General features: G+C 37.6%; 5 protein-coding genes across 7 annotated transcripts; 2 read left to right on the forward strand and 3 right to left on the reverse strand.

Annotated features, from left to right (window-relative positions):
* Positions 1–473: 473 nt before the first annotated feature.
* On the forward strand, positions 474–4,210 carry LOC127246437 (FHA domain-containing protein PS1). The gene is made up of 6 exons (XM_051267832.1): positions 474–777; positions 1,046–1,260; positions 1,361–2,440; positions 2,645–2,780; positions 2,868–3,250; positions 3,341–4,210. The coding sequence occupies exons 1-6, from the start codon at positions 474–476 to the stop codon at positions 3,593–3,595; spliced, it is 2,373 nt and encodes a 790-aa protein (XP_051123789.1). The 3' UTR covers positions 3,596–4,210.
* A 53-nt stretch (positions 4,211–4,263) lies between these two features.
* LOC127246438 (protein SENSITIVE TO PROTON RHIZOTOXICITY 1) lies at positions 4,264–7,251 on the reverse strand. The gene is made up of 2 exons (XM_051267833.1): positions 6,751–7,251; positions 4,264–5,948 (listed from the first exon to the last, which is right to left on the reverse strand). Exon 2 carries the CDS (start codon positions 5,912–5,914, stop codon positions 4,385–4,387), a length of 1,530 nt encoding a protein of 509 aa, XP_051123790.1. The 5' UTR covers positions 5,915–5,948; positions 6,751–7,251; the 3' UTR covers positions 4,264–4,384.
* A 5,295-nt stretch (positions 7,252–12,546) lies between these two features.
* LOC127246770 (NAC domain-containing protein 30-like) lies at positions 12,547–15,148 on the forward strand. 2 transcript variants are annotated; one of them, XM_051268312.1, is made up of 5 exons: positions 12,578–12,616; positions 12,715–12,753; positions 13,721–13,913; positions 14,015–14,286; positions 14,361–15,148. In XM_051268312.1, the coding sequence occupies exons 3-5, from the start codon at positions 13,751–13,753 to the stop codon at positions 14,916–14,918; spliced, it is 993 nt and encodes a 330-aa protein (XP_051124269.1). In that variant the 5' UTR covers positions 12,578–12,616; positions 12,715–12,753; positions 13,721–13,750; the 3' UTR covers positions 14,919–15,148. The 2 variants fall into 2 exon arrangements, with proteins under 2 accessions (XP_051124268.1, XP_051124269.1); XM_051268311.1 differs by lacking the exon at positions 12,715–12,753 and having other exon boundaries at positions 12,547–12,616.
* Positions 15,149–16,837: 1,689 nt separating this feature from the next.
* On the reverse strand, positions 16,838–18,565 carry LOC127246225 (50S ribosomal protein L21, chloroplastic). Its single transcript, XM_051267475.1, has 5 exons — positions 18,215–18,565; positions 17,643–17,723; positions 17,423–17,524; positions 17,267–17,341; positions 16,838–17,133 (listed from the first exon to the last, which is right to left on the reverse strand). The coding sequence occupies exons 1-5, from the start codon at positions 18,512–18,514 to the stop codon at positions 17,065–17,067; spliced, it is 627 nt and encodes a 208-aa protein (XP_051123432.1). The 5' UTR covers positions 18,515–18,565; the 3' UTR covers positions 16,838–17,064.
* A 330-nt stretch (positions 18,566–18,895) lies between these two features.
* On the reverse strand, positions 18,896–25,244 carry LOC127246405 (uncharacterized). Of its 2 annotated transcripts, none has more exons than XM_051267751.1 (9): positions 24,900–25,244; positions 24,372–24,487; positions 23,787–23,994; positions 23,110–23,683; positions 22,741–22,992; positions 22,464–22,655; positions 22,288–22,362; positions 19,738–22,194; positions 18,896–19,533 (listed from the first exon to the last, which is right to left on the reverse strand). In XM_051267751.1, exons 1-9 carry the CDS (start codon positions 25,058–25,060, stop codon positions 19,237–19,239), a joined length of 4,332 nt encoding a protein of 1,443 aa, XP_051123708.1. In that variant the 5' UTR covers positions 25,061–25,244; the 3' UTR covers positions 18,896–19,236. The 2 variants fall into 2 exon arrangements, with proteins under 2 accessions (XP_051123708.1, XP_051123707.1); XM_051267750.1 differs by having other exon boundaries at positions 24,372–24,493.
* Positions 25,245–25,931: the final 687 nt, after the last annotated feature.

Consider the following 25,931-nt stretch of genomic DNA (forward strand, 5'->3'; position numbering starts at 1 on the left):
TCAGCGCTTTTTTTATACTCTCCCATATTGGGCCTTCCGTGTAATTTAGGCCCACATTATTGGGCCCATATTTATTGGTCCTCTACTTTTATCCAGAATTAGGGCCCATGAATTTGGAACTTTTTTAGTTTTGATGATAAATTTCAAAATAAGTCACCGAAAGTGCTGTCTAATTAATTGGAATAATCATTAAATGCATATAATCGCTAATGAAACTGAAAATGGAAGGGCAGTATTTTGAAATTCCCCAACGGTCACTACATTTCAAAACCCCTCTTCTTTATTTCAATTCAATTCAAGAATCAATTGGATTCAAGAAACCATTCTCTGCATCTTCGTCCCCCTCATCTCGTTCTCTCTTTGCAATGGCTGAGAATCTAGAGCAAGATCTTCCCTCTCAATCTCGTTCTCTCTTTGTAATGGCTGAGAATCTAGAGCAAGATCGTCCCCCTCAATCTCATTCTCTCTCTGCAATGGCTGAGAATCAAGGGCAAGCGACGGGAAGGGAGAGAGAGATCCCCGTATTCACTGTCTTGAAGAACAATTGCATCCTCAAGAATATCTTTCTCTTGGACACCCCTCCTGCAACTTCTCCTTCTTCTTCTCTTTACGTAGCCGAAAATGATGATCAAGAATCCCAAGGGGAGGAAATATTGGTGGTGGGAAGGCACCCAGATTGTAATATAAAGTTGGAGCACCCCAGTATCAGCAGATTTCATCTTCGCGTTCACTCTAAACCCTCTTCTCGTTCTCTATCCGTCACGGATTTGTCCTCTGGTGAGTTCTTTCTTTTCTTCAAAATAAACAAGAAATAAAGATTCTATTTTAGTGTTTCTATTGTGGAACTGTATGATATTCTATCTTTTTACATTCACACCAAACCTTGCGAATTGAGGAGCCATTAGTTTCTTGATTGACACTGTCGTACCTGCGAATTGCGAAGTATGTATATTGATTTGCTTTGGTGACTAAATAGCCCATGGCAGATTCAAGTTTGATGAATCATTGAGTTTTCTTTTAGTTGATGATCGGTATTGCATTTCAGTGCACGGGACTTGGATATCGGGCACAAAAATCCAGCCTGGGGTGATTATCCATCTTACTGATGGTGATACTCTGCGTCTTGGGGCATCGAGTAGGTTGTACAAATTCAGTTGGGTTCCAATAAGCTATGCTTATGATATTGACAACCCATTTGTGCCTGAATTGAGTGCTTCCCACATAGTTGTTGAAGAAGAAATCCAAGAGGCAATAAATGAGGTGAATTTTAAAGGGTTTATTTGAAAGATAACTTGCCACACATGTAGTCATGAACTGTCTTAGCATGCTATTCTAAGAATTTGCAAATTTCATTTTCCAGGATGAGAATGCTTTGCCTTTGGGAAATGATCAAGTGCAGACTCTGAGCAACAACATGGAAGCCTTAACAATGCTATATTCTGATGAGGATTTTGGCTCCTCTATGCAAAAAGGGAGTCCGCCATCATCAATCCTTGTGTCTCAGGAATTCTGCATTTCACTTTTCGACAAAGATGAAGTAGAGAATATCAAATCATCTGGAGGAAACAAGCTTGAAAAGAGTATCTCTGATGGCGAGTTGTGTGGTCTTGACAAAGAAAACAGCACTCCTCGTGTACATTCTCCTTTAGCTGTGTCCCCCAAAGTAGCTCAACTTGAAACCACTGAGACATCTGGAATGATGAGTTCAATGAAAAGATCAGGCCTCAGTATCTGGTCAAGGAGGGGTAAGCTTGAAAGTGTAAACATTCAAACCAGTGAAAGAAGTGGAAGCCATGCAAGGATTAATATGAGCTTGCAGAGTAATCAATCACTTGATGAAAACAACAGAAGCAAACTGGTTCATAAGGATAATTTTTCTATTCCTTACAATGATGAGCACATCTCCCAAGAGAATACCTCTCCTAATTCTCCGACGTTTAGTTCAGTTAATAGGGCTAATGAAGAAATTGTGAAGTGTGGTTCAAATTTGAAATCTAAGATCTCCAGCATAGAGCAGGATGAAGAAGAAATTTTCACCCCAGACAAAGAAAACATGACTCCAAATACCCGTCTACAGAAGTCCATGAAGAATAGAGGCATATTAGAAGAAGCTAAACATTTAGTGCCTTGCAGTTCGTCCCCCTTGACAGGAGCTAATAATAGCAACAGGAAAGTCTTGCTTCCAGCCTTTGAGGAAGAAAGTCAGAACTTAAATCTTCTTCAGGAACGGAAATCAACAAATTCCATGTCCAAAAGCCGCTGCAGCAAGAAGAAACCACCAACTGTGCTCAATGCTGGAGCAGTTAGAGACCCTTTTCATCCGTTGCCTGTAAATTCATCTGATGAAAACACCAAACCAAAACCTACAGTTCATGAGTTGAAGTTGACAGGTAGAAGATCTACCTCCCATCCCAAGACTGAAGCGGTTGATCATTCTCATGTAAGCTTGAGCCTTTTTTTTCATGGCTTTTACTCTGCATACTTCATAGTTTTCGAGCACAGGTAGGAAAATATTTCTTTAGAGCTAGCTGGTTTAACTTTTCTAAAATTTTTATCCAAGATTATCATGCAAGACCCCTTGCTTGTTCATTATGAAAATTGTAGTCTGTTGCGTTGACTAACATTTCCCTTTTGGATTTTGCAGAAGAAGACTATGAAGGTGGAAGATAGGAGATGGATTATTGTTGTAGACAGTACCTGTTTGCTGAACAAAGATTCGAGGAAGGAGCTGCAACTTCTGCGAGGTCTTCGAGGGACTACATTGGTTATTCCTAGAATTGGTAACAAGTTTTTTATGAGAGCTCCAAATACGGGTATTAGTAAAATGTGTATAGCTTGTATCTAACTTGATGCTGTTCTGATCTCAGTTGTAAGGGAACTTGATTGCATGTTGAGACGTGCTAGTTTCTTTAGAAGAATGACTGAAGTTTCTGCTGCATTGAAATGGATTGAAGAATGTGTGGCTATTTCCAAATGGTGGATCCATTTACAGAGCTCAGCAGAGGAAGGCAATCTTATTCCTCTGACCCCTCCTGCTTCTTCTTCTCCTCATTGGCTCAGCGAGGACAAGATCGGTGCATTGTCTGTCCGCTCTACTCCATTCTCTCCATATAGTTTAGAGGAAATTGTTACTCCCACGGCCACAGACCATATCCTTGAATGTGCTCTTTTCTTTAAGAGAATCAGAAATGATGGACAGCTTATCCTTCTTACTGACGATGCTACTCTGAAGATCAAGGCCATGGCTGAAGTAAGTGAACTTGTACAATTGCAATTTCCACCATTGAGCATGAAATGGATTTGCATTGAGTTTAATAGCTTTGTTTTTCTTTTGGTACAGGGAGTTATCTGTGAGACGGTAGAGGAATTCCGTAGCAGTCTTGTAAACCCATTCTCAAAGAGATTTCTATACGACAGTTCTCCAATAGGACCCTCTTGGTCATGTGTGGATGATGTTGTGCTTAAGGAGAAATATTATCCCAGCCCTTCAAAGAAGCTGTCAAAATCTGGAGAAGGTGTGAAGGGCTTGAAGCTCATCCTGCATCATAACTCCAACTTCAGGCAGACCACTCCAGAAAGTCTTACAAAGGTGTAAAACAGCCCTAGACACAAAATTTGGATACTGCTTGGAATCTTGTTTGTTAAAAATACCCTCTTCTCTTCCACACATTGAGAGAGTTGCAATCTCACTTGAGCTTCAACTTCAGTAGTCTCTATTTTGTTGATGGTATTGGCGTTCATTTTCATTTGATTAAGGAGCTGCTGAGTAATACAAAATATTAAAACCTTTAATATTGGAAAGGGAAAAAATCACTTTTAGTCCCAATATAATAAAAATTAATTATTTTTTATCAAATATAAAAAATTTATCAATTTTGGTCCCAATATAACTAATTTTAATCAATTTCAATCTCACCTTTAAAAGAGAAACTAACCGAAACGCGCTGACGTGAATATAACGGAGCTAACGTAGCATCCGATTTGGACCAACACGGCCGTGTGCATTAAAAAATTAAAAAAAAAAAAATCAGACATAAATTCAAAACTAGTTTTTTAGAGGTGGGACTGAAATTGATTAAAATTAGTTATATTGGGACCAAAATTGATGAATTTTTTAGATTGGGACAAAAAAATGATTAATTTTTGTTATATTGGGACTAAAGTGATTTTTCCCTGTTGGAAAATACTAACATGATGCTGTATCATATGGTAGAACTATAATTGGAGATGAACAAAAATTCTTAGTTGCCTTTGATAAGTATAGATTGCAGTGAAAGAAAATATTATTAGATTCCAATGAACAACATACATAGATAGCTACTAGTAGCATTCAGGGAGGGGAGAATCACCTGCCCATGAATAGCTCTACTCTATAGTTATTTGATCAGCCACTCTTAGGAGGATAATCACAAGATCCTGGAAGCAGAAAAGAGAATGCACTGTCCGAGTCCTCAAATGGAGGTCGAGGAAAGTCAGTATATCCACCAATATTACCTGTGTCAAAACCCAGAGGTGAGAAATAACTCGATGGATCCTCTACATCCATAGCAGTTTGATAGGTGCTTCCGCTTGGATCGTTGGACTTAAAGTTAACTCCTGGCACTTCCATTTTGTTCGTTGTTTCACCACATTGTCTTTCATTAGATGCTCCAGCAGTGCCTTTTGATTCCTCCACAGAAATGGCAGGAGTATGGCCTTGAAAAAGGGTGATATGACCGAATAGTTTATCTTTCCTGGAGAATGTTGTCCCACAGGAGCAAAGCCACTTATCCCGGCCACAATGCTTCTCGTGTGTTTTCAGATCTGCAATGACTGAAAATTTCTTTGTGTGACATCGGCTGCAAGTGTAGGTTTTGTCGCAATGGGTTCTCTTGTAATGATTTTTCACACATAAGATTGTTTTCAGAGGCTGAAACTTTTTATGTTCCTTGTTTCGCTTGCAGCCAACATAAGGGCAGGAATACCTCTTGATCAGAATTGGCTCAGTGTTGCTGGACTCTTTATGTGGCTTTGCAAGGGCAGCCGGTGTTTTGTACTCATCCCCATGACCCCTCATGTGCATCCGCAAGTTTGCATCTCTTTTAAATCCTTTGCCACAGATTGTGCAGAAATGAGTGTGAGGCGCCAAGATCTCCTCCTTTTCAAGTTGCAGGATTTCATACGAACCGGGAGGAAGATTCTCCCCTTCAGCATCATCGTCACTTTTCATTTCATGGTCCTCGATAGGGCAGTGTTGTTCAGCCTCCAGATTACTACTTTGACCAGACCGATCTTCCACCATGCCTACACTGGTGTTATGCCGGAGAACCACATTCTCCAAAGTGCCTGCTGATGGATTTGTAACTCCAAAGTGTCCGAGCTGCTGAGCAACAGAACTTTCAGAGCAAAGGGTATGCTTTACAGATGGAAGAAGACTCCCTGCAGTAGATATCAATTGGATTATAACTGAAGTGAGGTCGGCAGTGATGAGCTGCTGTTGCTGAACCAAAACTTCGTCTGGTTGATCCTGAGCATCCCTTTTGCGCCCAACAATTAGATGCACTAAATCTTGAAGGTGATGGATCTTATTCTCCAGGAACGAAAGATTGTTCAGCATCACTTTCGGATCCCAGTTGTGTTCTGCATTCCATCCATTTCCTTTGTACATCTGCTGCTTCTCTTGATGATCATTCATTCGCTTATGGTTATTATTCACATCACAGGGAATGAGATTCCGAGCCCCAAATTGATTGAATTCAGAAATTTGCTGCTCAACCAGTACACCATACTCATTAAATGAAGAACCACCTTCCCACTTCTGCTCCTGTGAATTGAAGCCAGTGTAAGATCTTCCATTCAGAGGCCTGTTGAGTGATTCAAATCCAGATGTAGACTTTATCCATGGGTCTGCAGGTATCCTATCTTCAGGATTCATATCAACTTATTTCTTTCCAAAAATGGTACTAACACTGCATACACAGGGCAGAATAAAACTACTAAGACCAGTATCAGAAAATTGAATTCAAGCAGAAAATAACATTCAAGTATCTTATCAACATCGTATGAAGTATTCACCTACAAAATTCGCCACACCAAAGGCTTTTAGCGTGGCGAATCTTTTATCAGATTAACAAAGAAGATACTTCAATAAATTGTGAAATTCAAAAATATTCTTCAGCTACAGTATCGTAGACTATGGAACTCCTAGGCTTATTGCAGCCATACAACCTCAAGATAATAAAAAAAAAGGGGGGGGGAATTGAAATAGGTCGATCATGGATGTTATCTTCAGAACAAAATTTTGGGGAAGAACACCCACAAACCCTATTTCGTCAACGATGAATGAAATAAAAGACCGATTAATCAACCAGTAATCAGTGATTAACATCAGGCCAGACAAAAGTTTAACTAAACTACCCCTTTTCTAAATATCACTACATCAGGAAGCACAGCCAACATAAGGAATAATTATCATTCATCAGTATTCCCTCAAAGATAATAAAGATTTGGGTTTTTATAAGATTTCAGATCTTTCAAAAATAATTCCCCACATTCTCAGTATTAACAAACCAGAAGAGATTATTCACCCCCCCTACTATTCTCCTTCGTAGAATTGGTCAAGCATAAATCCAAACAACATTCAAGATCATCCCCAAACTCTGTTTCACAGTCAAAGATCACAAGAACAAACGAATAAACAAAACATAAGAACTAAAACTATTGAACCCAGAACTCCGTAGATATCAGAGAGAGAGAGAGATTAATACTCACCATATCAAAGAGATCCCACATACGATTCCCGTCTAGCGAGCCCAAATATAGAGAAGAAAAGGTCAGGTTTTTCGAGTTTCAACTGAATCCGTAGACGATATATATCGCCCTCTCCGCCATTAATTTTCTGCTCATCATCACTGTTTCTTTTTCTTAATATTAGTATTATTTTATTAATTACTGTTTTACTCCACTCTGGGGTCTGTTATTTGGTGAGGTTCCAAGAAGCCTAGTCTTGTCTCATCCACAAACACCAGGCCCACTCACTCTCAACTCCTCGCCTATGATTATGACCTTCATCTATCTTCTCTCCTGTACTGTACAGATAGATATTCTTATAAATAAAAATAAGCTTTGATTTGGGGAATGTGCAGATGCCCACCAGAACTGATGCTTCCTCCACCCAACACGTTTTCTAACAACTGTAGGAAAGACTCGTGGCTGAGACACATACTAAAATTAAATAATTACAGTGAAGCTAATGCGTTGGGATTTGAGATGATTCAACTGGGGGCGGCGGAAAGGAAAGACAAATAGAGAGGTCAATTGGAAGACGAGAGAAGGGTTTATATTAAAGTGTGAATTTATGAGTTCAAGTCAAACTTACCCACAAATGACATATTTGATGAGCTTATTTTTGTGTCATTTATTGCTATCTTCAACGATTATTTGACCTATGATTTGCAGCCTTATCATGCTCAAACTCAAATGAGACGGGCATGAACAATTAATCGACGGGATTCCGCATCCCTATATGTATCTGGGTCACCATTAAAATTTTATTATAATGATTATGCTAAATTAGCATGCCACTAAGACATGATGCTTGATTGATTGCTTTAAGGAAAACAAGAGCCTTCAGCCCCTCTTTTCTGTTGCGAACAAAAACTAAAAATGATGTAATAGTTTTTGGATATATTCAGATTCAAGCACCCTCTTTTTGAATGAACAAACTATCGCCATGACCATTGATCCTTTTCCCCCCTTTAGAATGTATTTAGGATGAGGAGAAGATATTCAGTCGGTGGATAGGATTTCATGAGAATATTTTGTCCCTTTCAGAATACACATTCATTTTTTTGTTAAAAAGGAATGCATGCCTCAATAATGTATGTATATATATATGCATGCCATCATCTCGTATATATATTTCGTCAGCTCCTTTATTCGTTATCAATTTGCAGTTCCAAATAAACCCAAAATATAAAGGCTTACAATCCAGATTTGTTATTGGATATGAGATATATGTGTTGCATAAAGAAATCAAATAAATTGAAAAACTTGGGCTTTAGAAACAATCTGAAGGCAAAAACTATAATCAGCAACAATTGCAGCCATAACTTTGGAAAAATCATTCAAAAATTGTTTTGCGGCTGTTAGGTTAATTCCCTTGTTAGCTGTGGTGATAGAGATTACTTCAATTATACACCAGTAATAATAAGAAGAAGAATAAAAACATAAAGTCATTAATACAAAGTTCTTGCATATGCAGTGAGGATCATCTTTCTAAGCAGATTGGATGAATCTATATTGTGAAACCAGAAAGTAGATATACAGGAGATGTAGTCCCATATATCATATTTTGTCCTTTCTTGATACCTTAGATTTTACATATAAGAGGTGATGTAATAAGTTGAAATATCTTTAAACGAAACGACATGGCTCGCCTACCTCCAATTTCTTACTTCAGATAATGACAATAATTCCAATTACAAACAGCCCTTAGTTGGATAATTCAAGAGATCTGAAAATATTTCGGTTATGTCTTAACAGCTTGTGCCACATCGTGCCTTACATCATGTGAATTGCTTAAAATTTAATTCGAGCTTAATCCATTCGATTAACACTTGTTCTACCTACAAGTGGTTTCCATATCTGTTTATCCACTCATATGTTGTCCTATGGAAACTAAGTTGATTTTTTCTCATTATTGATCATGCATACAAATTAAAAGAGATAATAAACCCTTATTATTTTATTTAAATTTCACCAAAACATATGATCTTTGGGCAATCCTGTTAGTTATTTCAAGTATGATTGCCAAAACAAAGTTAAAGCTTCAAGTGAAGCAATCATCTATATATGTATATATATATATATAACATATACCCACAGAGATGTATACAGCTTTTCGGCTGTTTGATCATGATCTTGGCGCCTGCATTGTCCCACTTACAATCCAAGCAATGGCCAACGTATACCATATTGAGAAAAAAAGAAACACAAAAAGTAGTTATCAATGAGCAAAAATTAAAGGCATCTTGTTTGTTTTGGTCATTTTAAACATAGTTTATATGTAGTAAACAAGAGACAGCTGACAGAGTAACTTTGTAATGTAGCAATAATCAAATCCAGATATATATAAACACACACAAGAATTCATTAATATATCTATATCATACTTAAGGAAACTGGGTATATAATGTGGTTTATAGCATTATGTCATTATCAACCTTAAGTGTCTAGAAGCTTGTCATGTCGTGTTCAAATTTAATTAGTCTACCACCACCCCAATTATCCCCCACCCGCCATATAAAAATATACATACATATATTATATATATATATGTCCACGCATATTTGAAGATGAATGCTAAGAACAAGTGTTGTCTAAGAAGATGAGTTTATGGTTCTATGAAACCCTAGCAGCCGATCAATGTCTCAATAAACATATTTACATAAACATATCATAATTATTTTGATTATTAATAGGCCATAGTAATGATATTTTAAAGCACTATATATACATTTGAAAAAAGTGCATTCTTGTATAACCTGGCCTGAGGGCCCATTTGAAAACACCATCTTTCCAAACCTACAAATTTCATTTCAATCTGTAATCCTTGCACCTGATTCAATAGGCATAGATATATCTTCATGCGGCGGCTGCTTATTATTTGCAAGGATTTTGTTCACATCACACCTCTGCAAATTATATTCTGTGATGCAATATATAATGAGTGAATACACTGTTCACGCTTATATATGTACATATATAATGAATAGTTGTGATTACTTATGTATCTTTTTAAATGTCACGTTGTTGAGGCTATTGACAATATAATCACCTTAATTTTCAGTCTTCAAGGTTTTGACAGATGTGAATACACGTGGCTGCACCATATATAGAAATTGACTTCCAACCTAATTTAACACTGCACATTTAACCTTTTTTTACCATGGCTAAGTGGAGCAAGATCGAGCAGAAACCCTATATGTAATTAAATTAACCAGATCCCAAAATCATGAGTGCCCCTTTTTCGTTTAGAATTTACATTTTATGATTTTGTGGTGAAAAAAAAAAAAAAACTGCACTTTGTAAAAAAATCATCATTAAAGCCATAATGATGATCTTATCCGATTAATGCCCATAATTAAACACAATAATTTGGATTAACAATCTCAAGCTAGGGCACATGCTTAATGACAGCACTGCAAAACAGGAGTGATCAAGTGAATATGTTGTCTTCTGACGCGCATGAAGGTGATTTGCTGTATGCACTACTGCGGTGCTTATTTTTGTTAAAGCTACAATGTAAGAATTTCATGGGTAATAATTTATGCAGGTTAACATTATATTCAGTGTTTTCTTTATTAGTTTAAATGTCCTTTTCGGCTGAAAGGATCATGAAAATCCAATGAATGGATTAATTATGGCTCTTGTATGCATATTTTGACATATGTTTTTGTTTATAATCGATTAATTTTTTGCATACGCCACTAAATTTAATTAAGACTCATCTCCAAACAAGATGCTGATAAAGTATATTTGAATCACAACTCCCAACAGTTATTATAGTGACTGCTACGTTCCCCAGATGAAATTTTGGCAGTTTTAAAATGTAATAAGAAAAAGATTTCTTTTTTATTTCTAGCATTTTTAAATTCACTAAAGGAAAAAGTAACTTTAATTTTATCCGACCAACTCAGGAAAGAACCCACTCTATCTTTTTTTTTTTTCATTAGTATGAATAGAATTGGTCCCAATTCATGTTACACTGTAATAATTGAGATAAATATCTGCCCAAACCCATCGTGATATAATTCCATGGACCATCTTACCATTATTACCTCCTTCATCCTTTCTTTTGTTATCTTTTCTTCTTCTTCTTCTTTCAACTAGCTAGTTCGAATATTGAATTGTTGCAGTTTTTTAAATAAAAATTGATATGACAATTAATTGGAGTTAGTTTCCATATATTGTGTGACTCGAAAATTAAGAATTTTAGTTTCAGGTTAGAGTAGTTCAAATTTTTAATTTGTAAAGCTGCATCTCTAGCTTCTTTGTCTGGCTGGGATGAAATTAAAGCACCTTTGTGCGTGTCCTTTTTGTCTCAAGTCTATAATGTATGGCCCCAATTAAATCTAGGATTTTTAAATTGCTTGTGTTGCATTTACATAAACTGTAAACAATATTCTTTTGCTTGCTCTTCTCTTGTAACATACTCAAAGTTAATATTAAAAATTGAGAGAATCAATTTAATAGTGAAAAAGTACATAACACCCAAAAAGTGCACCTTTTTTATTAGTATTATCATTTTTAAAATTCAGTTGATCCATCCCTTTACTGAGCAATTCTGCACTTCCACTAAACTATTTATCATAAATTAAACAAACCCAAACATAATTTGGGACCATTGGATCAAAGTCTAACAGAAATCAACGGTATTCTTGGTATGATTTATATCTGTGGAATATTAAAGTTGAAGATTGAACCCCATTGATCATCATCGTAGCTAGTTTGTGCATAATTAATGAACAAGGAAATTACCCTAGCTAGATTAACAAAGTAAATGCCCCCAGCTGCACAATATGGAATTTAGTATTGCCATTGATGCAAGATAGGTAGCTTAGCTAGGTTGAAAATGGGAATAAGAGTGACGCCTGCTGACTGCAGATAACAGTGCCTGCCGTGCCGATCCCTTTCGGGAGACTCATCCCGCAAGAAACACGACACTTTGAGACCACAAATGATTAGCTTCCTGTAGCAGACAGCTGGGCTTCTTCCACGTGTCGCCCGCCGACTGGTGACAATTGTGGAGGGCGGCGCACCAAACGGACAAAGCATCGTTGGCGTGTGGGTTGATCGAGCTGAAAAAAATAATATATATAAATACACATATACATACAGAACCCTTGTTGCTTTGTAAACGTAGTTTTCTTTACTGCTTAGAAAGTAAACTTGAAACAGGATTAGGGTTTGTTTATATCAGTTACTAATAATCATACGGATAGGTTGTTGTTGGACTTAATTTAAGTTCTGATTAATTAATAAAGCATATATTCCTCGATTAATCTTTGCAATAAGGAAAGTAAATTAAATCTTGCAGATAGTGGTGGTGGTGGTGGAGAAGAAGGTAAGGTTGGCGTGAAAATTAGATGTCACGCCGCCCAAACAAAACCTTAATATCAGACATATATTACGGATTTTTCAGGAGCCGGCCAGTGCCACCCCACGCGTAATCATGTGTTTAGTGTACACAGATATATTACTGTGCTGATTAACTAGGGTAACATAATGGAAAGTTAATTGAAATATATGATCTTAATTTGGTGGACGCAAGATAGTTTAGGTTATTGTTTTGTATCTGAACGATTGTTGGTAACTATTATATTAATTTAATCCCTGTCGCCACCAACATTTGATTAAAGTATTTCTTACATTTTATCCTTTAGCCACTAACTTCAACATTAAATATTATATATATATATATATAGAGAGAGAGAGAGAGAGAGAGAGTGAGAGAGAGAGATCTTGCCATCCTCTATATATATTTGCATAGGGCAAGAAACTCCTGCTTTCTGATCTGCCCATCCTCTGTTTGTGTGTCTATTCAAGAAGGGGACGAGTTCAATCCTAGTTTCTGGTTAGTGTACATGTTGTGTGTGTGTGTGTGTTCTAGCTGCAACTTTATGATGGTATACAGATTTTTAATAGGATGTATGCTTACATGCGTTCTTGCAGGATTATGTCATAATGCCCATATATATATATATATGAATGGTGGGTATGTTTATAATAGGAGTTTTTGAAATCTATGGATTAATTATATAGGTTCTTGATGTGTTGTGTATATATAGTATAGATATGGGGTATGCAAGTGGTGTGCATGTTCATTGTATTGTGGTCTGATCGAGTTGTAGAGATTAGTAGATATACCGATCGATGATGGAGTTAAGAAAGCGAAGACGACAGACACTATGTATGGAATTCGAATTGATAATTAATAATCAATTAATTAGGGTTTCATTATAGTTGTAATGATGGATTAAGTACATATATATATATATATACACACACAGAAATAGAGAGAGGGGAGGGGAGGGTATAGGGTGGGTGTGAAAACCCTTGTGCAACAGTAAGGCTCGTGGAGTGGAATGCACTCAAAGAAACAAACACATTCCTATATATCTTTGTCTTTCTCTTTCTCTGCCAAAGTCAATTCTTACGGCCATGTGTAGCCCATATAGTTAAGTTATTTGTAGAAATTAAATATCTTTGGGTGGGAACCACACTTGGTCTGCCATTTTCGAGTTCTTCTTCTCATTGAAACAGGAAATTCTGAGACACATGCAGTGCAGCAATTGAACATGTGTTGGGGACCATCATCAATGATATTCCATTTGTGCTCACGAATGGATATCATGAATCATGAGTAGTACTGATCATGATCGATGCATGCATATATACATATATATATATATACTTTTCAGTAGACATCAAAGGAGCTATTGTGTGAATTTCACTCTCTTTTCATCTTCCAAAGGTTTGCTTTATTTGAAGAAACCTATTACGAGCTATAGCTGCAATACAAATATCTTGTGTAAAATTTGGATTGCTTTTTGGGGTTCCCCACATAATACATATATTCCATTGATCTCATCAGTTTCAGTGCTTCTCCTCAGGCTCATCCCAAAATATATATATATATATGATAAATGATCAAAATCCATATATCTCTGTGCTATAGATCTTTCTGGCCAACTAAGATCGATCAGACATGGAAATGGAATCATCTTGTGTGCCTCCAGGCTTCCGATTCCACCCAACTGAGGAAGAACTCGTCGGCTACTATCTCAAGAGGAAGATCAGCTCGCTCAACATCGATCTTGATGTGATCGTCGACATCGATCTCTACAAAATGGAGCCATGGGACATTCAAGGTACAGTGCACACCAATTACGATCAATCTGATCTCTTTGCAAACCCTAATTATTAGTACTCTTATACATGTATGTATTCGTTATTCGATGATTGAACACAGACAGATGCAAATTGGGATATGAAGAGCAGAATGAATGGTACTTCTTCAGTCACAAGGACAGGAAGTATCCGACTGGCACCAGAACCAACAGGGCCACCACGGCTGGATTCTGGAAGGCCACAGGAAGAGACAAGGCTGTGGTTTCCAAAGATGGGGTCATAGGGATGAGGAAAACCTTGGTTTTCTACAGAGGTCGAGCCCCTAATGGAAGGAAAACCGATTGGATCATGCATGAGTATCGGCTCCAGACATCCGAACTTGGACCCCCTCAGGTATATATATATATATAAACCCCCAAATTAAAACAATATATATATATATGTAATGCCATTATATGTATGTACAGGAAGAAGGGTGGGTGGTTTGCCGCGCATTCAAGAAGCCGAATCCAAGTCACAAGCAGGGCTATGAAGGCTGGAATAATCATTACTACAACATGATCAGAAACAGCAGCAATTACAGGCCACCATCATACTTCAATATTGCAGCGTCGTCTAGTTTGAATTCAGCAGGAACAAGTTTCAATCACCATTCAATGCCACCACAAGGAACTCTCAAGTTCAGGTCTACCAACACCTCTTTCGAAACTCAAATGTCTGATCTTCCGAAGCTTGACAGCCCCTCCAATATTTCTACAAGTTTTGCCACAAATGCTGCCAAATTCGACCAGACCACAGCAGCCATTGATGGCATTGAAGATGAGAAATTGAGCACCTTGGGGAACCATCAATTCAGTGATTGGAAATGCTATGGTGATGATGATAAGTTAATCGGGTCTCAAGTTGCTGGGAATTCATCGTATGCTTACACAAACTTTCCCTTAGTCTCCAACAATGGCGAGGGTTTAGATGCTGATCAAAACCATTTAAGTCATGTACTTGACGACTGCTTTCCTGACTTGTAGAAGGATAGAACTGATCAACGCATGCACATCGATCGATTCCGCATAGAAATTTTTTATGGGAGCAGTGTAACAATAATTGACTTTTATCCACTGTAAAAACCCATCAATTAAAGGGGTTTCGAAATTAAGTTCCCTTAGAGCATATATATGCTGCCCCAACTTGGGGACATACACACAGAAACATACATACATAGGATGATGAATTGATGATTTTAATTCTTTATTGGTGTTCTAGCTTGTTGTCAGCAATTGTGAATTTTTCATATACTTGTTGTTTCTAATTTTCTGCCTTAATGATATATCTTTGTGTCAAAATTTATACTTTTTGTCTGTTCGTTCTAGAATTTATACCACTTTTAGAAAATATATATACGTATATATGCTGCAGGGACCCAAGATTTCTTACAGCAACGAAACTTGGTGAGATCTGAATGAAGTGGAGGAATTATATATTCTGCTATGTGTCATTAATACGATCGTTAATTATGTCTTTAAGGTTTTATTATCTTGGTTAAATAAAATAGAAAATAATATTTACATAATTTAATTGCAAATATTTCACCATAATTTCTTGTATACTTTTAATGTATTCAACCTACATTTGTAGGGAGGTGTGGCCTATCATATATATACAATCACTAGACAGAATACTTGGAAAAGGGTTGAATACCCATGCCTAAAAAGGGTTGACCTATTTAGAGGATTATGTTACATGAAGTGTGCAATAATATATAACAATTGCAGGAAATTTTACTTGATATATTCATACATGTCTTACGCCGACAACAAGATTGTCTTTCAGACTATATAGACACGTGAAATTAAATTTATTAGCTTAAACTTATTCATGTTACAAATGAAATAATTGAATGTAGAATGATGTGCGTGTCTCTTGCTTCTCCCATGCCACAAAATCATTGTTCTATTTAACACTCGCATTATTAGCTAGTGACATTTTGGATCTACTTTTCGGTCCAATAATTTACATATATATATAGTTTAACAGATTTTCATGAATGCTTAAAATAATTCAATAAATTAATTTTACAGTCACTATAATTTTAGAACAGCTTATATTCTGTGGTGCACAAGGCAACAAATTTCTATTCACCAATGTGAACAAACTTCTCACCTCCTGGCGGCCACAATCAATGAAGAAAGCCTTAATTAGCTTCTTCTTGTTCTCTGAATTCATCAACAGTAATTTGAAGCAAAGTGTCAGCTTGCCAGACACAGCTTACAACCTGATTTCAAACATTATTGGCTTGCTAGTTGCTACTTGAGGCCTCAAGTTATGCTGTCACTTCTGTCATGAACTACCTTGCAGAACTTCCCCACATCTACTTAATGGTAAATAAACATTTCTCTCCCCTTTTTCGAGCTGTTCCAACCACTGCTGGATGTGATTCCAAGAGCCGAACGAATTTGCTAGAGATTGTTACTTCTCATAAAACAAAGGCCATACCAAAATACTTATCATATCACTCTTACAGAACAAAGGAGAACGCAAAATCAAAAGGTCCCGATGAGCTATTGACTCGAGTAGACATCGAAAGGATGAAGCATTCATGGAACATGGCCCGTGAATCACTGAGGTTAACACCTCCAGCCCAAGGAGCATCCGGTGAAACAACAAGGTTTTACCTATGCAGGATTCACCATTCCCAATGGATGGAAGGTATATTGTATTCTACTCTAAAAGTTCAAGCACCTTTAGAAGAGCTTCTGTGCATATCTTGTCTAATTCATAATAGACACCCAACTTGCAGACATTCTGGACTGTTCATTCTAGAAGTGTATACTTAACAATAACTGTTAATACATTGAATGATAAGAAGTCTTACTTATGGAACTTGAACGATAACTGAAGCTAAGAAGAGTGTACTCGCATTCATATTAGCATGACAGAAGCTCTAGTGTGAATCAGAAAGCAAATGAAATTACTATGACAAAAATATATGCCTCAAGTAACATACATGGAGATCATAACTGAATAAGCATTGGCGCAGCACGGTCATGCAAAGTACAAGCTCACATTTATAAAAAGTCCCAGCGGATAGCGAGGCTCATGGATTATACAACATGATATGCAATGGAATAAACAAACTATCAAATATTCACCTATCCCTCCTGAGATATGTGGAATCTAGTCAAGGGTTACAGCTGGTGTGTCTTGATATCCTTCTATGCTTGTTATTCTTATCCTTGTAATCGGCTGAACAAGTCCAATTTAATTGAAAAACAAAACAGCAAAAGGAGTTAGCATAATGGATTATGTATGTGAATGCCTAAAAACTAGTTCTACTAGTAGTCAATAGAAAGTCCAATTCAGATTTCAAGCACACTACCTGTCTGTGCCCTATATTTCTTCTGTAGTTTTTCTTCTTTTTGTACTTGAAGATGACTACCTTCTTATCCAATGTCTACAAGAAATGTATAACAATGAGCTCACGGAATAATATAGAAGATAAACACGAGAAAAGTTGCTGGAAGCTGAATCTTACTTGCTCTTCAACAATGGCATGAACTTTTGTATTTGGCACAATGGGTTTTCCAATGTACGTGCTTGTTTTTGTTCCCACAAGCAACACTTTATTTAGGGTAATCTGGCCGAGAAATTTTAACCACATCACAGAAATAACTCTTCATAACATGTAGCAGAAAGCAAACTAATTTGACCATGCATCAAAGTGGTATTCTTTCTACTAAGCAGGAAACACTTGCCTTGTCATTCACATTTGCGCCTTTGAGCCTCTGGGTGTAGATGTACCGTCCAGGGAATACAATGTATTGCCGAGACCCAACCTTGGAGATGTTCGCCACAAAAAAAATTGTCTCAAATCGACTTTCTAAACTTCAAACTTTTATTGCCACACAACAGTTCATTTTTTGAGAGAAGTGCAACAATAGAGGCATTCATCACAATCAATTTCAGTTGCCCATTATTGGGACATCCAATAGCAAGGAATCGAATTAAAGAAAAATTAAAAATAAATAAAGAAAATCACTTTGTAAACCAATAATTTGAATCCAAAAATAATTGCCTACGAGAAGTATCATAAATGTACGAGAATAAGATGATAAAGGTTTTCAAATTCAAGAACGAACACCCAACTAGAGACAGGACCTTATAAAGCAATAATGTATCATTCCCTAATTGCACACAGAAAGCAGAACTCAATGTATCCACGAACGCAGAGATTCAATGTTCGAAAGAAACAAAAATTATAACAGCAAAAAGATAACACTAAACGAACTACAATCATCGCCCAACGCCGACGATTTAAAGAGCTCACCATGACAACAGCAAATACTTCCTCACGTTTTGGCTCAGATGCTTCTTCAACAGCAGACTCAGAAGCTTCTTCAACAGCAGGCTCAGTTTCTGGTACAGGTTCCTGGGTTTCGAACTCTATCACCGAAGCCTCTGTATCCGCCGATTTCGAGATAAAAGACAGCCCACAAGTTTTCCTCGAGGAGAGAGTCAGAGAGGAGAAAGCATGGGAAATGACAGAAGAGTTTAATCTTGAATCAATTGGAGTCCGACTGTAAGAAAGCTTCGGTGCGAGAATACAAAGCGAAAGAGCAGAGGCCATTGCTGAGTTCGAGACTCGCCACTGAAAACTGCCGCACTGCGCTCATTATCCATCCTATCTGCTATTGCTGTACCCATTTGAATGTGAAATTACGATTTTGCACTTGATACATGGATCTTGGAGCAGTCAAATGGGTCGGGCAGTTATTAAATAGGAGTGCTATACTACTACTATTTTACTTATATATCATTTGAATTCATACAATTAAATAGAGTATAATAATTTAAAATTTATGAAAAGAGTACAATAAACTTTTGGGATTTTTAATTTGAAAATAATAAAAAATTATTAATATAATATTTTGAAAATTGAATAATGTCAAAATTGTTGCGTAAACAGATTGATAAAAATATAATTTCCTTTAAAAAATTATAGTCAACCTGAACAGACTTCATTAGGTCCAGAATAAGAATTCTAACATCAAATTAATACTGATCACCCACCACATAAAGTTTTACAGTAACAAATGCAAGGCAAGGAGCATCAAATACTCATCATGAGTAACAGCTCTAAATGAAGTGTGTATTCTTCAGGATCACCCTCGTCCGCAAACAACAGCTACAAATGCAACCAAAAAAAAATGCTTCTTCCATAGAATCAACCTGGTCTATGCCTCTATGCAAACATGTTGTACAGCACATTTGAAATTGTATGTTCTTCAAGAATCCATAAAGATAATCCACCAGTATACAACTTGCAAGCAGCACAAAAAGTATGTCTTGTTATTCTGTCCACAAGCTGTGCATCCTCTGCAACTCTTTGAAATCAGCTAATTTCAAAGAGATCTTGTAGAGCTCGGCCAATTTCTTAGCATCAGCATATTTACTCATAGGTGATGGGTGCGGGTTGAGAGGGTGCTTGTTGGCTTTTGTGGAGCGTGTCATGGCTAGCATATTCTTCAACAGCATTTGCAGCTGACTCCAAAATTTGGCACAAAGCTCAGGATTTTCTTCACTCAGAGAACAATTTTCAGAGACATGGCGCCCTTCGAGCAACTGGGTTAGGGCAGATTCAAGGAGCTGGAACACAACCACCAAATCAGTAAAATTATTCAGCATATCAAACGTCTATGATGCCATCCAAGATAAGCATGCAAAGCTCTAACATTATAAAAAAGATACCAAAAGAAGTCATCAGAATGCTCACAAGTCTATTAATTTCTGTTAAAAATGACACTGTTCCTTCTTGCAAAGACAAAATTCAAGAAAGAAGTGAGAAAGTACCGTATAAGAGTGAAGGTAACTTGAAAGGGTAAGCAACAAAGCCGATCTATCAATAAGAATAGTCAGGTACATCACGGGGTGTGTTTTCGGCCCATAGAAATCAATGGACTTTTGCCAGTTCCTCTCAGCTAGGGCAGTATACTGCTTTATCTTCTGGCCCAGGCTGCTCTCACCTTTACCCAACTTGTTATTCTCTTTATCAGACTCCAAAAATCTCAAGCAGCATTCCCGTTGGTAGCAAGCAAGTTGAAAGTGAGCGTATGCAGCTTCCTGCTTGCGGGACTCACCCAGTGACTCGTAAACTGCCAATGCCTCCCGAATTGCATCATTTGCTGATATTTCATGCTTCCTAGATTCAACCCGCATTTGATTTGGCATAGAAATTGGGTGGTCCACCAGGAAACCATTTTCATAAACCTCGGCAACTGTATTTTCCCTTGCTAATAGCATGCCAAGTTTCAGATATGTATGCGCAAACTGTGTGTTGACTTCATTCTTCAAACTGCAGGATACAGAAACTGCTTTTTCAGAAAGAGTAATTAGTTCAGTTTTTGCTGCACCATAGAACCTCAACGCTTCCCTGTATTGCAGTTTTGCCATCTCAAGTGCCTGCAAATATGCATTTTGGAATAGGGAATGTCTTTTGAGGCTTGCAATCTTTGATACCATTTCTTCTGCTAATGCACGTCGTCCATGGCCCAAATTACAGTTGATCAAAATGACATTTGTATGATCCTCCACTTGTCTAAATGCATCTATTGCTTCAGCAAAGGCAGTTTCAGCTTTGGCCAAATCCTTCATTTCCAGTCTATATCGTCCTAACTCATTACACACCCATCCTTTCTTTTTAAGTATGGCTTGTGGTTCTTCAGCACTAGCAGGAAGCCCAGCTATTGCTTTTCTAGCTTCTTCGTAGCAGCTCAAGGAAGTTGAAAGGGTATAATCTGCATCTCCAGATACAGTACTCCTTAAGTATCTGAATATACCACCAATTTTCCCTGCAGTTGTTCCCTTTGAAGTACTTTCAGAAGGAGCATTTTCCCCGGGGCCAGAATCATCTGTCTCATTATGATCATCAGCTTTTCCAAGGCTTCCGCCTGTCAAGTCAATATCCTGCATTGCATCCGAAATATAAGTTTCATTACCCAAATCACTCCTGAAATGCTTTGTGTATTCAGCTCCAGAAAGATTTCTGAGGTCAGATTTCTGGGAAACATCATCTTCATGGACTCCCGGACGTGCATACAGATTGTTCTTGCCAGATGATTTTCGATTCTGCTTTCTAGTGTAACTGGACATGGACGAATCCCTGGCACTGCTACTAGCACTGTTTCCACTGCTGGCCCTGTCACTCCGACAGCTGCAATTTATTAGAGAACAGGAACTGCAATTCTGATTAAACCTTTCCATCTTCTTCTTCAGCCTTTCAACCTCCTTCAACACTTCAGATGACATTTTTAAATCCTTGGCATGCTGCTGCTTCTCTTGTTTCATGGAGACCTCTTGACCTTTCATTAGGTAGAACTCAACAAACACATCTCCTACCAGTGTCCAAGCCCTGGCCCAGAAGAGGTAATTAGAAGACAACCCATCAGTAGTAAAACTATCACCACTATTGGCAGGTGCACTTTGGCCTCTACCATCACTCTCCGGCTTTGATAATGCGCTGCTAACCATTGAAGAGATGAATCTCATGTCTTGAGGCATTGATCCATAGACCAAACAAGATAATTCTACAACCTTCAGGGCTTGATACAGTTGGCCATCATTCTTGTATGCTTGGCCAAGGGCTAAATAAGCCTCACCAAGCAATAAAACAAGTTTCCAGAGTCTGTCATCTATTTTAGATGTTGGCAACCACTCCCTAATGTCACAAACTTCAATACAGTCAGGGTCTCCACAGGCACATAAAGAATAATCCACTGAAGAATGCAGATCATCAACATTTTCAGATTCAAGGTTTAGCTCTGGTCTAGAAATCCTAAGTTTTCGAGTCCATCTCAGAGACTTGATGGCTTGAGATACATGCTGTATTGCAGCGAGCTTAGAGGATACTATGCCTGCAGCATTCTGGACCACATCATCTGAATTTACTGGAGAATTGGAGACAGAAGTGTTTTTGTCACCAACAATAAACAGATTCTCATTTGCAACCAATGATCCTCCCCGTATTGTGGGTGAAGAAATCTTCTGGCAAGTTAAAATTTCAGCAGACTCTTCTTCAAAATCTTTCCCATGCTCTGCTTCTTCAAGTTGCTGTTGTGCAATTATAGGAGCATGGCCAATATCTTGAGTATATGATGCTGACAACCCACCTACAAATTCTAAGTATTCTTCTTCAGCATTAGAAATTGTAACTTCAGACTCCACTGGAATCACTGCAGATGCTAACTCCATCTCTTCATCATATGTTAGGAGGAGCCTTGCAAATTGTTCGTGAGCCAGTGCCCGGACAACCTATTAGTCGCACCAACAATCATGATGTTTTCATACTTAGTTTAGTCGACCAAAAAAAAAATTCTCAGATTGTACTTTTGGAGAGGAACATACCAGATGATCTGGCTCATCCAGTAAACCTAGACATTTCTGGAAAAACCCTGTGCACTTCACCCTCTTATCTGGAGACTGCAAAAAAAAAAAGAAAATGTCCAACAAGAAATACATAATAGAACATAGAGACAAATAAAAGGAAAATATATATATATATATATATGTTCGTAGCATACCATCGCAAGTGAAAGCCTGTGGGCAACACGGTAAAGCAGAGTACCCAGGGAGAGTATTGAATCATTTCTACCTCTGTAAATCAAAGATGGCAAAGAGCTAGAACTATCATGATAACTATCAGCCGTATGGCCTTTAGGAATAACGGAAAGATCAAACAGTTGGATAACATCTTCACCAGCACTTTTATAAAGCTGCGTATATAAAGCATGGAAATTAGATACGTCTTAAAAATAAATACAAAAATTTTGGGATGAATTCTTAATAAGAAACTTGTACCCAATAAGCTCCAGGATCTTGCTTGCAGTTATCCTGAAGGAATCTCAAGACAGAAAGGCCATTTTGTTGGACAATATGTGGGTGAAAGGCAGGAGTTCCATCATCAGAAACACCTTTCAATAGAAAAATGTCATCAGTTTTTAGAAGCTCATATCCTTGAACCACACCATCTTGATGATAGCATATTGCCAATTCGGGAACACTGGCCATAAAATTGTCCAGCCAAGCTTCAAGCCAAGTCAATGGAGTGACCTGCAAATGAATTCAGATTCCAAACAGAACTGAAAGGTCAGTTCCTAAATATATAAACCAAGTGTGGGATATAACAAAACGTTGTGTATTTTTCAGAAAGATAATGATCAAACCTACCTTCCGCGAGACATCCCACAAGTGCAAACTCACAGCAACATACTTTTCATTGCTAAAGATCAGTAAGTCACTGCCTAGAAGCATTCGAAAATTATGGAACTGCCAAAATAACACCCTTAAGAAACCATCATCACCGGTGTTTCTGCGTTTTTCAGACTCTTGCACTGGGCACTCTGGTTTTTCTTTCACATTTGAGACCTTCTCAATGGTTCCATGACTTTTGTGTCTCTTATTCTTTTTCTTCCCCCAGAACAAATTTTCATTCACAGATTGTGGGAACTCTTGCTGATGGATATACTCCTTCCCTTGAGCAATGCCTTCATGATTCCTATAGCATGCATTCCCCTTTGTTGCTTGGTCGGAGGTTTCAAACGGTCCTTCATTTGGCATGCATTCATTGCGATAAATTGATGATTCAAACTGGCCATTTGATGAAGTATTGTGACTAGGTGGGCAATCACAAGCCTCCATTCTTACTGAATGCATAGCGAAATTCAAAAACAAGGATTGATCTACACATTTCGGCTGCCGTTTTTGTCTTCGAATGAGATTTTCTCCCTCTTCAATATCAGGCCTGTCCACAAAAAATAAGAGAAAAAAGAAAAAAGAAAAAAAAAAAAAAAAAGAGAAACAACATGTTCAAAAGATAGGATACTGCAATATGTACAGTGCCATACCCACTATTCAGTATTAAAGTCTGCCCAACACGATGAACTGCAACTGATACTCGAGCCTTGGAGTATGGTATCTTAAATATTTGCTTTAAAATATCAGCTGGGGCAATTACATCTAGCTCATCTCCATAATTAGCTATACCAGAGACAGCAAGTGCTTCTCCTTTCCTTGCAAGATTAGCTGATACTGGGCCATCTTGCCATTGTAAATCTGGCAGCATCATCAAAATGCAAAAACTAAATTATGAGCTTATCATACATCAAAACATCTAAGTATTGGAATACATTCTTCTAACCCTCTACATAAAAAAAACAATCTAAATATTGCAAAAGCTTGCACAAAGCTTTCAAATTTCCATTCAAAGTGAAGGTTGCTAGCAGGTTTTTACAAAGAAATGTGAATCTGAAAACTTAATGTAAATATCTAAAGAATGTTTGTACAAGAAAGGATGCTTAGCACTCAGAATGAGCACACGAAATCTAAGAATCTAAATCACCGGCACTTGTAAATACTGTCTCTCATCGGCAGATTTTCATGAGATGTAAAACTCCCAATGATATAATCCTAGATGGGGTGTTAGGGATTACCTTCACTTGTCCCCGACTGTGCAGCTGCCAGTGGTAGCACTTTCTCTGGAATACTCGAGAGTAAAGGAAGTGCATTCAGATCCGTTTGGTTGGGAATCATCTGATACCTTGGAGCACTGACCCTAATAATATACAAATTCAATAAATAGCACATTGTAGGTAATAATATCCCAAACAACCATAAATTATAGGCATGATAAAGGTTCGGGAACATGCTATATCGTTTCCCAGCCTATGTCACAAGCAACTAATAACAGACGATTCTGATCTAGGCTAAAACTTCCTAAACAACCCAGGTAAACTACAAGTTACAAAGCCCTAATTATTAGCAAGCATAACCCCTTGCCACCCATACGAGCAGGAGCAGAGACGACACCTATCACAGCATTGTAGAAGCAAGAAAATGCGGAAAAAGTATATTTGGCAACTTCAATCATCAAATATCGAGTGGCAATTTATGAGCAAAGTTAACCGGCCTGCGCCCAACCCCAGCAACAGAATATCAAAAGAAAAAAAAACTTTACATACGTATGAGGAGAGGGAACCATAGCAGCCGAAGAGAAATCCTTAAATGCTTCATCCGCCGTCACGGGTATGGATCCGCAGAGAAATCCCACCGGCTTAGGCTTCGATATTTCCAGTCTCCCCACGCATTGCAATTCCCGCGAACTCGATCCTTGCTTCTCCATTTACCACCTAATTACTACTTACCGGAGTACCCAACCTGAGGCCTATTTTTCACTGCTGGCGATGAAGGATTATGTTGGTGACTAGTACGGTGATTGTGTTTCCTTCCGTCCTTCCTCGTCCTCGTCCACCACCTCCGTTCTTTCAGTTGTTCCGGAACATTCAAGCAGATTGTTCACCACCGTCCTGCTGACCGCTGAGCCTTCAAGTCTTTCATTTTGGGCTTTAATCCATATTAAATTAAATGGGCCTACTATGCTTTCAGCCATTAGAACCAAACTATTCTATTTGGGCTGCGGATCCGGTCCAATCCAGTGACACTAATATAAAAATACTAGTATTATGTCAACTTTATTTAACATCCATTGAAAACTTTGACAGACAATTTCATAGCCATTAGAACACCACAATACATGTTACATTACATCCACAGATTATGTATATATATATATATAACTCAGAAATATGAATGTACAAACGTGTATATATATATATATATTTGTGGTTGAAGAGAAGCAAAGATGTAACAAATCAGTAAATAAAATCAAGCTGGTGGTTAGTTAAAAGCATTGATCATCACGTGCATGCCATTAAACATCACAAAGTTAAATAAATTACATTAGGCGTTACACCAACCCCTGATGAATTCATCGATTTTATTTTTTTTGGTAATTTTTTCATGTGATGAAGTAAATTTCTAAGCTTGAAAAGTGGATGACGTGCACACTTTCAATGGGAGCATTGATTGAAGTTAACGAACACTGTGTAATTTCTGAAGCAATTTAATGACGCGCTCCAAATCCAATTATTTCCTGTAGAGCTACGATTTGTAATGAAGCTGGTTTTGATTGGTTCCCAATTTAATTAGTCTAA

This window comes from Andrographis paniculata, unplaced genomic scaffold, assembly GCF_009805555.1.
Source record: "Andrographis paniculata isolate CXL003 unplaced genomic scaffold, ASM980555v1 Contig30END, whole genome shotgun sequence".
Lineage (NCBI taxonomy): Eukaryota > Viridiplantae > Streptophyta > Magnoliopsida > Lamiales > Acanthaceae > Andrographis > Andrographis paniculata.

Excerpts from the sequence above, each read along its gene's own strand:
- LOC127246405 (XM_051267750.1), bottom strand. The coding sequence starts at position 25,060 with ATGGAGAAGCAAGGATCGAGTTCGCGGGAATTGCAATGCGTGGGGAGA. Across the intron at positions 23,995-24,371 it reads ACAGTCGGGGACAAGTGAAG|ATTTACAATGGCAAGATGGC; the intron begins GTAATCCCTAAC and ends TGATGCTGCCAG. Across the intron at positions 23,684-23,786 it reads ACTTTAATACTGAATAGTGG|GCCTGATATTGAAGAGGGAG; the intron begins GTATGGCACTGT and ends TTTTGTGGACAG.
- LOC127246225 (XM_051267475.1), bottom strand. The coding sequence starts at position 18,514 with ATGGCCTCTGCTCTTTCGCTTTGTATTCTCGCACCGAAGCTTTCTTAC. Across the intron at positions 17,724-18,214 it reads AAGTATTTGCTGTTGTCATG|GTTGGGTCTCGGCAATACAT; the intron begins GTGAGCTCTTTA and ends AACATCTCCAAG. Across the intron at positions 17,342-17,422 it reads ATGCCATTGTTGAAGAGCAA|ACATTGGATAAGAAGGTAGT; the intron begins GTAAGATTCAGC and ends CATTTCTTGTAG.
- LOC127246437 (XM_051267832.1), top strand. The coding sequence starts at position 474 with ATGGCTGAGAATCAAGGGCAAGCGACGGGAAGGGAGAGAGAGATCCCC. Across the intron at positions 778-1,045 it reads CGTCACGGATTTGTCCTCTG|TGCACGGGACTTGGATATCG; the intron begins GTGAGTTCTTTC and ends ATTGCATTTCAG. Across the intron at positions 1,261-1,360 it reads TCCAAGAGGCAATAAATGAG|GATGAGAATGCTTTGCCTTT; the intron begins GTGAATTTTAAA and ends TTCATTTTCCAG.
- LOC127246770 (XM_051268311.1), top strand. The coding sequence starts at position 13,751 with ATGGAAATGGAATCATCTTGTGTGCCTCCAGGCTTCCGATTCCACCCA. Across the intron at positions 13,914-14,014 it reads GGAGCCATGGGACATTCAAG|ACAGATGCAAATTGGGATAT; the intron begins GTACAGTGCACA and ends GATTGAACACAG. Across the intron at positions 14,287-14,360 it reads CCGAACTTGGACCCCCTCAG|GAAGAAGGGTGGGTGGTTTG; the intron begins GTATATATATAT and ends ATGTATGTACAG.
- LOC127246438 (XM_051267833.1), bottom strand. The coding sequence starts at position 5,914 with ATGAATCCTGAAGATAGGATACCTGCAGACCCATGGATAAAGTCTACA.